The sequence below is a fragment of the Homarus americanus genome, unplaced genomic scaffold, assembly GCF_018991925.1.
Source record: "Homarus americanus isolate GMGI-L3 unplaced genomic scaffold, GMGI_Hamer_2.0 scaffold11022, whole genome shotgun sequence".
NCBI classification, from domain to species: Eukaryota; Metazoa; Arthropoda; class Malacostraca; order Decapoda; family Nephropidae; genus Homarus; species Homarus americanus.
In genome coordinates, this window is record NW_024737068.1 from 15667682 (window position 1) to 15680341 (window position 12660).

Genomic DNA, 12660 nt, shown 5'->3' on the forward strand with positions numbered 1-12660 from the left:
TATCGCAGTAATAAGAAAGCCTGGATGACCTTAGCACTGTTTGAGGATTGGTTCATGACTTGTTTCATTCCACGAGCCAAGGAGTATTGTCTGCAACAACGGATTCCATTCAAGATTTTGCTGATTTTGGATAATGCTCCGGGACACCCACCACACCTGGACGACATGCACCCTGATGTTAAGGTAGTCTACATTCCACCTAACACTACCTCTGTCATCCAACCCATGGATCAAGGTGCTATTGCTGCCTTTAAAGCGTATTATTTACGTCCGACCTTCGCTAAGGCTGTTGCTGCTACTGAAGGTGAGACAAAGCTCAGAGAGTTTTGGAAGGAGTACAACGTTTTGTCATGTATAAAGAACATTAGTGCAGCATGGGATCAGGTTACAAAACATTGCATGAATGGAATATGGAAGAAAATCCTGAAAAGATATGTGAACAGTTTCAAAGGATTTAATGAAAATGAAGTTATTTTGGATATTAGTAACAAGATAGTGGAGTTAGGTAAACAGCTTCAGTTAGAAATTGATACTGAAGATGTTGGACAGTTGGTTGAAAGTGTAGCAGAAGAGCTCAGTAACGAGGATCTTATTGAACTAGATGCACAGAAAATTGCAGAGGAAGAAGAGCCTGCACCCCCCAAAAAGTTTTCAGTGAAACAAATGGCAGAGGCATTTGCTACAATTAATAAAAATGCAAATGTTTGATGACATGGATCAAAATTATGAGCGTTATGCTAAAGTTGACAGAACGATCCAAGATGCGCTTGCTTGCTACAGAGAAATTTATAATGAAAAGAAAAAGCAAACTGTGCAGTCTAAATTGGACATCTATTTCAAGAAGTCCCCCAGTGCTGTCTCCTCACGCCCCACCAGTGCTGCCTCTTCACTCCCTCAAGATGATCCAATACCTTCAACACACAAGAGGTTACGTGTGTGTTTAGAATCAGTTCTTTTGTGTGTGTGTCTAGAATCAGTTGTTGTGTGTGTGTGTGTGTGTGTCCTCGCTATCATGAAGTAATGATAAGAACGAGATCATTTATACACTGTGATGGGAGCTTTAATCTGTTGAGGTGATGAACAGATGTGAGTACAGGTAATGAGAGTGATAAGCTGAGGTGTACCTGAGGAAACCAACATATATAGCTATGAGTTTTGAGAGGAAGACAAACAAGACTATGAGAAGAATAAAGAGAATGGTGGTTAAAGTTATTGACTAAAATGGCTATACTGTGTTAGTGATAAATACTGGAATGAAGGGAAGTCCTTGTGAGTTTTATCCTGTAGGAGTCACGAGTTCGTCTCAACAGTGAAACACCTCGTGGAGTGTGGAGACGTCTTCATTGATCTTATACTCGGGTGGGGCGATGAGGAAGGCATTGGTGTCTTGTTTCCTCAGTTGTTTCCTCCGGTGTGTGAGGGTGAGGACGCAGCGCTCCAGATCCGAGAGTTCAACGCCGGTGTCGCTGTCCTCCCCGCTGGTGTCTCCCTGTGACGTCTCCGAGTACACGCGAGACGGGTGACCGCGAGCGCTGGACGGCTGGGAAGCGTCGGATAAATTCACCTGACGTAGAGACCTTTCCTGGGTGGAGTTGCGGAGGTAGAAGTCCGGTGGAGCGATCAGGACCGCCTTGCTCACTGTCTTGCCGGCCTCTGACAGTTGTGGGTGGAGTCGGCGGACAGATGACTCATTGCTCTGACGTCTTGACTCCTTCTGTAGATACCAGAGAAGCTTGTGGGGGCTGACCACGCCCACCCCACGTGATGATGGCCGTCGTTCTTCTGCAGAATAATGTTAAACTTCTAAATAATAATACAGATATATACAGCACCAGGACACTCTGCTGCTAATTAGACTTTTAAAAAATGCAGTGCTCTCTCACCAACAAGGGTTACATCCTGTACCGGTGGCTGCTCGTCCTCACTCAGCCCAGGACCGCTGCCATCGTCCTCCTGTATACCCAACATGTGGTCCAGCTCAGAGTCCACCATATGAGCCTTCTTCATCATCTTGGGGAGGAGTCTTGAGTCTTTTGAGCGACATTATATGATATTAGAGTCTTAAAAGATTCATAAGTTATATTGTTTATGGATAATTTTATTAAGATGTGATTAATGAAGAACTTTGTCTCATGATAACATTAAGATATTCCTGTTCTTAATGAAAGTAAAGAGTTTTGTTGTTATTGGTAAACATCAGATTGTGGATGAGATGAGGAGAATACAGTGTTAATGTTTATACCTTTATAAGAATGTTTACTGCCAGAGATGTTCTTGTTGATGTGTTCTGTCGCCTGGAAGCTGTTGTCGTCATCACCGCCACACCTTCCACTGGTCCTGTTTGACTCCCGCTGTTGATGGTAAGGACATGTCTCCTGGTCTGCATGAGTCTCCTGGTCTGTATGAGTCTCCTGGTCTGCATGAGTCTCCTGGTCTGTATGAGTCTCCTGGTCTGCATGAGTCTCCTGGTCTGTATGAGTCTCCTGGTCTGTATGAGTCTCCTGGTCTGTATGAGTCTCCTGGTCTGTATGAGTCTCCTGGTGTAACGGCAGATCTTGTTCTGACAACACACAGTCGTCCACCTCCATGGGCTCACCGTAGTCAGAGTCCGATGATGGCTCCACCGTCAGTGAGTCATGACAGCCGTAGTCCAGACTCTCCCAAGACTCCTCGTGGACCAGGTGTCTCATAGACCCTTTCTTTGGTCTGTGTTTACTTTTATGTTCTGTGTTGTGGCTCCTGGACGACTGCTCGGTGCCTTGGCCGTGTTGCTTCAGGGAGGAAGGTGAGTTACGGTCATGTCTGTATCTGGAGAGAGTGATCAGCGACAGACCCAGGTTGCCATCGTACACCTCTACCTCCGTGGCAGGCAACACCCGCTCCTCCACCACACACTTCAGGGACTGCTCGGACGTCTGCCGCCTCAGGAGGTTCTGCCCCAAGTCTCGCCGTAATAGATCCTGACAGCTCCTCCAGCGTAAAGTACGGAAATCCGGTTTTTTCTTCCCGGAAAAAGACGTTCTTGGCGGCAGAAAGTTCTTCAGCGGGAGATTTGAGGACACAGCGACGATCTCAAAGGTGGAGTCGGTATCAGATAGTCTACCTGGTGGAGTGGTGGTCAAACCATTCCCGTAGTCACTGCAGTAGCTCTCTGTGTCATCCTGCTCTGAGTCCTGAAACTTAAACCACAATAAATATTACTGTAAATAAACCACTGTCATTATTGTCCCTTTGAGATCCTTCAGCTACCAGAGTTAATAACATATTTTCCTGTAGTTTTAACTTCTGCCAAGCGACAAATTTTTCACTATCAGAGACAAGGTAAATTCTCCCTTCCCTTACACTAACTCTCCCTTCCCTCACACTAACTCTCCCTTCCCTCACACTAACTCTCCCTTCCCTCACACTAACTCTCCCTTCCACTAACTCCTCCTTACCTCAATAGCTTTCCTTTACCTTACCTTAATGATGGTATTAAGGCAGTCCACGATGCCAAAGTTAGTACAGTGGAAGTTATCGAGGAAGTCACTGTCCAGGTTCAAGTCTTCACCGTTGTTACCATCACTGTCACTGTCTGCCACCCTGCTGTGACGACTGTTACCATCACTGTCTGCCACCCTGCTGTGACGACCTGTTGGGAGATGGGAGAAAGAGAGAGAAATATTGATAGAGTGAGAGATAAATATAAATAGATAGAGAATGAGAGATAAATATTGATAGAGAAATGGACAAATAGAGAGTGCGAGAGAGATATAAAGATTGACTGATAGAGATATTAATGGGTAAAACTAAGGGTAGGCGGACCAAGGATGAGAGAGTGGTGGGAGGAGGACCAAGGATGAGAGAGAGAGAGAACAGGTGTATGTGGGGTGATTAACAGGTGTGGGGGTCATTAACAGGTGTGTGGGATCATTAACAGGTGTGGGGGGTCTTTTAACATGTGTATAGAGTCATTAACAGGTGTGTGGGGGGTCTTTTAACATGTGTGTAGAGTCATTAACAGGTGTGTGTGGGATCTTTAACAGGTGTGGGGGTCTTTAGCAGGTGTGTACAGTCATTAAGAGGTGTGTGGGGTCTTTTAACAGGGGTATAGAGTCATTAACAGTTGTGTAGAGTCATTAAGAGGTGTGTGGAATCATTGACAGGTGTGGGGGGTCTTTTAGCAGGTGTGTAGAGTCATTAAGAGGTGTGGGGGGTCTTTTAGCAGGTGTGTAGAGTCATTAAGAGGTGTGGGGGGTCTTTTAGCAGGTGTGTAGAGTCATTAACAGGTGTGGGGGGTCTTTTAGCAGGTGTGTGGGATCATTAACAGGTGTGGGGGGGTCTTTTAGCAGGTGTGTGGGATCATAGCAGACGTCAGGTATGTCTTCTCACCTTTAGTTGTGTTGCAATTCTTCTTCTCGTCCTGCTGCTGCTTCCCATTATTCCCCTCGCCTCCATTACCATTAGAGTCACCATTAGCGCCATTACGGTCACCATTAGCGCCATTACGGTCACCATTAGCGCCATTACGGTCACCATTAGCGCCATTACGGTCACCATTAGCGCCATTAAGGTCACCATTAGCGACATCATGGCCTTCGGTGCTTGAGTAGCGGCTGCTGGCGTGAAGAAAACAGAAATATACAGTTATAAATGTACTTCGGATCCAAAACGAAACCCGAACCCAAAATATGAACCAGAACCCAAATTATGAACCCGAACCCAAATTATGAATCCGAACCCAAAATATGAACCAGAATCCAAAATTGAAATCGAACTCAAATTGATTCTGAAGTCACAAGTCACAGAAAAAAATAGGTCACACAGAGGACACAGGTTACAGGTCAAACAGGTCACACAGAGGACACAGGTTACAGGTCAAACAGGTCACACAGAGGACACAGGTTACAGGTCACACAGGTCACACAGGACACATATTCAGCGTGTTACCTGAGGATTGATTAATTGTTTATTGATGTTACCCAGAGGCATCGATTACATGCCAGCGAGTGACCTAACAGCGTGGAGACTGATCCCTAGCAGGTGTGTGGTCCATGGCAGGTGTGTAGTTGTAGCAGGTGTGTGATCCCTAGAAACTATGTATTCCCTAGCAGGTGTGTGGTCCATGGCAGGTGTGTAGTTGTAGCAGGTGTCTGATCCCTAGAAACTATGTATTCCCTAGCAGGTGTGTGATCCATGGCAGGTGTGTAGTTGTAGGTGTGTGATCCCTAGCAACTGTGTATTCCCTAGCAGGTGTGTGATGTCTGACAAGGTGTGTTGTTGTAGTAGTAGTAGATGTGTAATGACTGACATGTGTGTTACCCCTTCCTCACCTGTGCAGCTGTAGCAGGTGTGCAGCTCTCGGGAGGCGGGTTGACCTGACCATCTCCTCTGTAGGCGCCGTGCAGGTTTGGAGAATCATGTCCTCTACACACCTGTAGGAGGAGCGACCCAAGGTTAGGAGGTCACATAGGTGGTCAGGGGTCGCGGGAGGTCAGGGTCGCGGGAGGTCAGGGTCGCGGAGGTCAAAGGTCGCGGGAGATCGAAGGTTAGAGGTCGCGGGAGGTCAGGGGAGGTGAGGGAGGTCAACATCTAGGTGTGGAGAGAGAGAGAGAGAGATGGGGAGGCAAGAAGGAGCAGGGAGAGACAGACAGAAAGATAGAGAGAGGAAGACAGACAGATAGAGAGAGAGAGAGACAGACAGACGGAGAGAAAGACAGAAAGCGAGAGAAAACAGAGAGAAAAACAGGAGGCTTCAGACGCAAATGTGTGTTTACTTTCACTGGGTAATCCCCGATCACACCTGGGAAGAGGAAAACAAAACACGTTATTCATCCAACACCGTTCTGCTACCCTGACCCAATGCAACACAGTCTTCATAATTATATACATACATAGACACACATAAGTATATTAATACATATATATTGTATTCATATAATTATCACCATCTGGGAGTCGAATCTCGGTTATGAAGGCAGCCATACAAGCTCAACCATTCAACCACTATCAGGGGTTCATGGTAAGGTCTCAGAATGATGTTTTTCCTGACTTTATTTCGAATCTCAAATAATTAAAACTGTAATATAAATAAATAAATCAATATTCTAATACATTTATGCATATTTTTTCCAAGTTTAAGTAGGAGTGTGTGAGGTTGTCTGTACAGGAGCGCTCACGAATCACACGGTAGAATCCGGCTTCATTAAATCCGTCTCGTTGTTTCATGTCGGGGATGTTCAACGGTGGATTGACAGGAGATGGAGGGATATATTTTGATATTTTTCATTACGTTTCGTTCTCTGGTTCTTAAAGTATCGTATGTTGATGTTTTATGGCTTATTGTGAATGAGAGGATGACTCACACACATGTATACTGGACTGTATATACACACATACATCATTTAATACACATACATACACACATAATAGCCCCTTCCCTCACAACACCCCTTCCCTCACACAACACCCCTTCCCCCACACAACACCCCTTCCCTCACACAACACCCCTTCCCTCACACAACACCCCCCCACACACCCCCCCCCACCCAACACCCTTCCCCACAGCACCCCCCCACACCCCCCACCCACCCCCACACACCACCCTTCCTCACCCAACACCCTCCCCACAACACCCCTCTCACCCAACCCTTCCCTCACCCAACACCCTTCCCCACAACACCCCCTCTCACACAACACCCCCCACAACACCCCCTCACCCAACACCCCCTTCCCCACAGCACCCCCCACACAACACCCAAAGCCCCTCCTCACAAACACCCCTTCCTCACACAACACCCCTCCCCACCCAAACACCCCTTCCCCACACAACACCCCTCCCCCCACCCAACACCCCCTTCCCCACACACACACCCCCTTCCCCACATATTGGCACCCCTTTCCCCACCAACCTCTCCTCACCCAACACCCCCTTCCCCACAACACCCCCCACACAACACCCTTCCTCACCCAACACTTTCCCCACACAACACCCCCTCACCCAACACCCCCCACCCTTCTACACCCCCCCACAACACCCTTCCCACATAACACCACTTCTACACACTCCTCACCCCCCAACACAACACAAACCAAAATAAGATTATAATTCTAAGCCTATTAATCAATAATACTAAGTCTTTCCGCTTAATGATCTGTGTATCAATGATCTGTGTATCAACAACGTAAGGTAAATTATCCTTCATTAATTACTATATTTGGCGAGGAAAAACACTATTGATTATACTAATTATAAATATACTATGACTGGCTGGCTGAGGATCCTGCTGTTGTTGTTGGGGTGAGAGAGAGAGAGAGAGCTAGAAGAGAGAGAGAGAGAGAGAGAGAGAGAGAGAGAGAGAGAGAGAGAGAGAGAGGGGGGTGGGGGAAAAGGAAGAGAGAGAGAAAGATAGAAAGAAAAAAATATGTGTGTGTGTGTGTGTGTGTGTGTGTGTGTGTGTGTGCGTCTCAGAAGTATATAAGCTGTACACACTCTCTGTGTACATTGTTTGTATACCTGTACTGAAGATTAACTTCCCTAACTAATTCACCTGATGATTAAGAACCCAAACGCCACTTAGGGGGTTAGATTAGGTTAGGTTAGATTAGGTTAGATCAGGTTAGGTTAGGTTAGGTTAGGTTAATCTTAAGGTAAAATAAGATGAGAGGTTAATCTTCAGGTGATTTAATTAACTCAACTGTGAACTCTGGCTTACCTGAGGGAGGATCTGGCTCTCGCTCCTGACGGGGAGGTGGCGGGACTACGGAGGGTGAGGTGAAAGGTGAAGTACTGAGGCGTCTGGTATGGTTCGTGACCTCCCTGTGATGACCCTGAGGAGTGGCGACGTCGACAGGTCAATGGACTGGCTACTGACTGTCTTCTACTGCAGGAGGAACTGGAGGAGAATTGCCAACTACAGCAGGATAGACTGGAGGGTGACTGGCAACTTCTTCGACAGGAACTGGGGGACGATTTTCTCCTACAAAGTCGATAAGGCCTTTGTAGTTTTGGAGTCCCACTCAAGCTATAGTCTGAGTAGCACCTTGATCTATCTTCTTCTTGAGAGTTCCTGAGATGACGCAAGGATGGTGACAGGTGACGAGGGGAGCCTGGTGAGGAGAGTGGTGAGTGGTGGTGACGTCCTCGTGGTGGTGATGTCAGGCTCAGGTCGTCTTCATCAGCCAGTAAGTTAAGACTCTTGGAGCGGCAGAAGCGACTGGTTATACCACCCCCTCTGAGGTGCTTCTCATTCACCGACCTCGAGGACCTGTGACAGAAGAGGAACGTGTTAGTTATGGACGTGTGTAAGACCCCCCCCCCCCGGCCCTGCCCCTGCTCTGCCTAGCCCTATCACCCTTCTGCACCCCCTCACGAGAGCTGGTCGGCACTGGAGGGCATACGATGTTACTTTTATTTCCATTTATCTTCCAGTCAACCCAGACGACCATTAAGTCTATATGGAACTGGAGAACAGCAAAAGAAAAGATGCTGAGAGAGAGAGAGAGAGAGAGAGAGAGAGAGAGAGAGAGAGAGTACACAAATATAGCTCTACAGACTAGTGAAGATCGTTAGACACAGAATAAATAAACAATATTAATCATAGACAGTCTTCGTTACCTGTCCCAACAAAGACAGTTAATTAGCTAAGATAATCATAATACCTTCCTCGTTAACGTCACAATGAAATTACTACGCTTCAACAACTAAGGTCTTTAAGCACGTACCAAGATGAGTAATTAAACTGCATCAACAATTAAAACTTACGTGTGACAGAATTGTTTATAAATATCTCCTTAATAAAATACAAGAGGATACATTAATTTAATTACTGTATTATTATCAAAGGATACATTAGTCATCACTGTCTGCCTCCCATATTTACGTCAAGAAATCTAATTAATTTGTAAATATTCTTCCGCTAGGTCAACATTTGGTCAATTTGGCTCAAATTATAAACAAAAATAATTAATAACTTAGTACATGGAAGTGAAACTCATAAAATGTCCTCAAAACAGAATATTTAGACAAGATGTAAACCAAATGATACGTCCGACAAGGCAGTGTGTTGGCAGCGCCCCTCTACCCTATCGCTTACTCTCGTCTTATCAAAGTAATTCCTATTAACGTTTTTATCACCTTCGATTACCAACCACTAACCTACTTGTCCCTTAAGTGGCTATGACTGATAAAACGTATAAGTATAAACATTTTTATAGCGAGTTTATTCCTGGGTGAAATTTAGTCGAGTGACAGATGGGTGACGTTTATGTCCGGTACGTCAGTTTGGGATGTGTTTAGTAAGTCTTTAATGATCAAGCTGATGTATGAATTTAGCACCTGAGGGATATTTATATACCCTCTCACTCTCTCTCTCTCTTTCTCACCGGACAGGAATCTTAGACCCTCTGAATCCAGGCGGGTGTGAGGGCGTGGGCGTGTGTGTTGGGGTGACGTCTCCTCGGGTGTGGAGCCAGGAGGTACAGTTAACAAGGGGCACTGGCTCTCTGTTGACGTATCTGTAGGAGTTAACAGAGAGGAAGGTCTTATTTAGGGCAGGGTGATCCTCTATATATTAAAACATTCTAATATTGTACTTTACAACTCTTAAAACTTTCATAACTTTAAAACTTTCATGTATCATAAACTTTCCTACTGTCTCTAGCTCGCTCCAAACAGTATCTTGACAGAGGGTGATCGATCAGTTCCACAATGAACACTGTGACTCCTCTTGTCTCGGTAGGGTTGTCATAATGCTTCGTCTGTTGTGTTATATTTTCTCAACACAAAATCGTCAAGATACTTTTTTGGAGCGAGGAATCAATGTGCTTTTGTATGACGATGTTATCTATTGCAACACAACAATCTATCTATCGCAACACAACAACAGCCTAACCTCGTCACAGGCATGGGCAGATGTGATGGTTTTGCAGTGGGTGAAGTGGGTGACACAACAAGTAGAGGCGTGCAGTGGGCGTGGGCGGCAGTGTGGGCGGCTATGTGGGCGTGTGGAGAAGGTCTCTTGCCTCCCCCATCTTGTACACCCATCTGAGAGGTGAGGCAGAGACAGAGTGAGTGTATGTAAAAGAGACTTTGTGAAGTGAGGGAGTGGACACCCACCCAACAACCCCCGCCCGTCCACCCTACCCCCTACTCTCTCTCTCTCTCTCTCTCACACATCTGTCGTCATCCCCCCTCCCCCTCCGTCACCCCAGCAACCATTAATCCCGCCTCCAAATATCACAGGTGGCCTCCTCCTGCCCCCCCCTCCCAGGGCTTAACCTCACACACACACACACACACACACACACACACACACACAGTTCACTCACATACGTCTTCTTCAAAGGTTGTTCTTAGTGTTCTTGACGTGTTCTACTAATTGGTTACCTGAGGAACAATTGGTTACCTGGGAGAGCAATTTGTTGTCACGTTTCATTGTTGGGTAAATCATGAATTGAGAGACAGGTGGATGGATGGATGGATGGGTGTGTGGATGGATGGATAGATAGATGGATGGATGGATGGATAGATAGATATATGGGTGGATGGTGTGTGTGGATGGATGGGTGGATAGATAGATGGATGGGTGTGTGGATGGATGGGTGGATGGATAGATGGATAGATAGATGGATGGATGGATGGATGGATGGATGGATAGATAGATGGATGGGTGGATGGATGGATGGATAGATAGATGGATGGGTGGATGGGTGTGTGGTTGGGTGGGTGGATGGATAGATGGATAGCTAGATGGATGGATGGATGGGTGTGTGGATAGCTGGATGGATGGATAGATGGATAGATAGATGGATGGATGGATGGATGGTTGGATGGATAGATAGATGGATGGGTGGATGGGTGTGTGGATGGATGGATGAATATTTCCCCAGTAACATATGTGAAGCCTTAATTCAACGCCGCCAACCTTCAAACGTTAATTAAATATCGCCATTTAATCTGGATTTAATCCATTAATCTATGACGATCCAATATGGCGCCAACATGTACGTGAGACTATACTGTATAGGTCTTTATTTACCATAGAGGGTATTCTTATAGCCGCTGATGACGTCACGGATTTATATCACCAAAAAGGGATTCGATCGGATTGCTATTTTAGGCTCGACCAATGTATTGATTTATTTATGGGGTTTTTAAAGGGAATTTTATAATGGTTTCTTCCTTCTTCTTGTTCTTCCTCTTATCTCTTCGTCCTTCTATCCTCTCCTTCTTTCCTCACACACAAATTCATTCATAACCCCCCCCCCTCCGCATCTAGTGACGTCATCATCAGCTGATCACATGTAAACAAAACCACGAAGGAGATGATTGAGAGGAGCTCGTTACTGTAATAAAGAATCAATGTGTAGTCTGACCCCCTTGATGTGTGTAGGGGGAGGGGGGTGAGAGGGAGGTGACGGGTAGGGGTCTGACAGCTGTTATGATGTTGGCTATGACCTGTTGTAATAGTACTGTACATCAAGCAGCTCTACAGGCAGTTTCTCTCTCTCTCTCTCTCTCTCTCGCGTGACCTCCTCCCCTACCCTCTACCCTGGTCACGGTACCTGGATTATGTTAATTAAAGCTATACGGTAAACCTATATGCCAGCCTCGCATATCCTTCCCTCATGTTTCCTGATCACTGACCCTCCCTCACGTATGCACTAACTCCCATACTGTCAGTACTATTTGGCCGCCATGGTGACTGTTATTACTTATTGCATAGCTCAGATAAGCGATTACATGACTGAAACAAAAACAAAATATTATTAGGCTCGTCTCTATTTGACAACTGGCACGTCACTCCATTTAACATGCTGGGATAAAATTCGTGAGTGTTGTTGTTCTTATAGAGAGTTACACGGGTGTTGGTAGAGCTGGCGAGCGTAATAATGATGGCTAATTGATGGCTTGTATAATGTTCTGAGGCAGTGTTTACCGGACTTACCGTAGGGGCCCCGGATGCTGTGAGATGAGAGTTGCTATATATACACCCCCCGTCGACTCCACCCCCCATCCTATCCCAACTCCGTCCCTACCCTAACCTAACTCCTCCCCCATCCTATCCCAACTCCGTCCCTACCTAACTCCTCCCCCATCCTATCCCAACTCCGCCCCCATCCTAATCCAACTCCGCCCTCTCACACCACAGCCTCCTCACTGATAATGATAATAATAATGATGGTGATGATAATGATGAATTATAGGAGGCAGACCTTCAGGTAAGTAGTAATTATAGGACACCTTCACCATCACCTTACCTCACCTGACACCTGAGCCTCCTACCTCACCTGAGCTCCTACCTTACCTCACCTGACATACTTCTAAAGCAGGTAACACAATTCACCTTCGCTTCTATATTACAAGGCCAGGCTCTCTCTCTCTCAGCCTAAGTGAATTCATATAGGTAATTTTCTCACTAAGAACAACCTAAAAAAAAACTTACGATTTTCTAAGGCTCCGTCTCTAGACAGGTGCGTGACCAGGTGAGATACATGCAGGTAATTACGTCACGAGGAGTTACTAATTAATCTCAGGTAAGAGGTGAAATTATATGATGTAACCCAAGCAGGTGACGGGAATACCTGTGTTAATTACTGGGATGATGATGGTTGTAACAGGTAATGATGATAATGATATTAATAATGATAATAATAATAATAGTGTTAATGATAATAAGA

The 12660-nt window shown here is 45.8% G+C and overlaps 1 protein-coding gene across 1 annotated transcript; it reads right to left on the reverse strand.

Annotated features, from left to right (window-relative positions):
- Positions 1-824: 824 nt before the first annotated feature.
- On the reverse strand, positions 825-10024 carry LOC121872850. Its single transcript, XM_042375900.1, has 10 exons — positions 9873-10024; positions 9364-9495; positions 7695-8246; positions 5734-5782; positions 5302-5414; positions 4372-4598; positions 3462-3631; positions 2243-3173; positions 1884-2030; positions 825-1782 (listed from the first exon to the last, which is right to left on the reverse strand). The coding sequence occupies exons 1-10, from the start codon at positions 10022-10024 to the stop codon at positions 1304-1306; spliced, it is 2952 nt and encodes a 983-aa protein (XP_042231834.1). The 3' UTR covers positions 825-1303.
- Positions 10025-12660: the final 2636 nt, after the last annotated feature.

What these genes read in the sequence shown, in the direction of transcription:
- LOC121872850 (XM_042375900.1), bottom strand. Translation starts at nt 10,024, where the DNA reads ATGGGTGTACAAGATGGGGGAGGCAAGAGACCTTCTCCACACGCCCAC. An exon ending in GGGTCTAAGATTCCTGTCCG is followed by an intron (nt 8,247 to 9,363) that starts GTGAGAAAGAGA and finishes CTTCTGTCACAG; the next exon opens with GTCCTCGAGGTCGGTGAATG. An exon ending in GCCTTAATACCATCATTAAG is followed by an intron (nt 3,174 to 3,461) that starts GTAAGGTAAAGG and finishes TTTAAGTTTCAG; the next exon opens with GACTCAGAGCAGGATGACAC.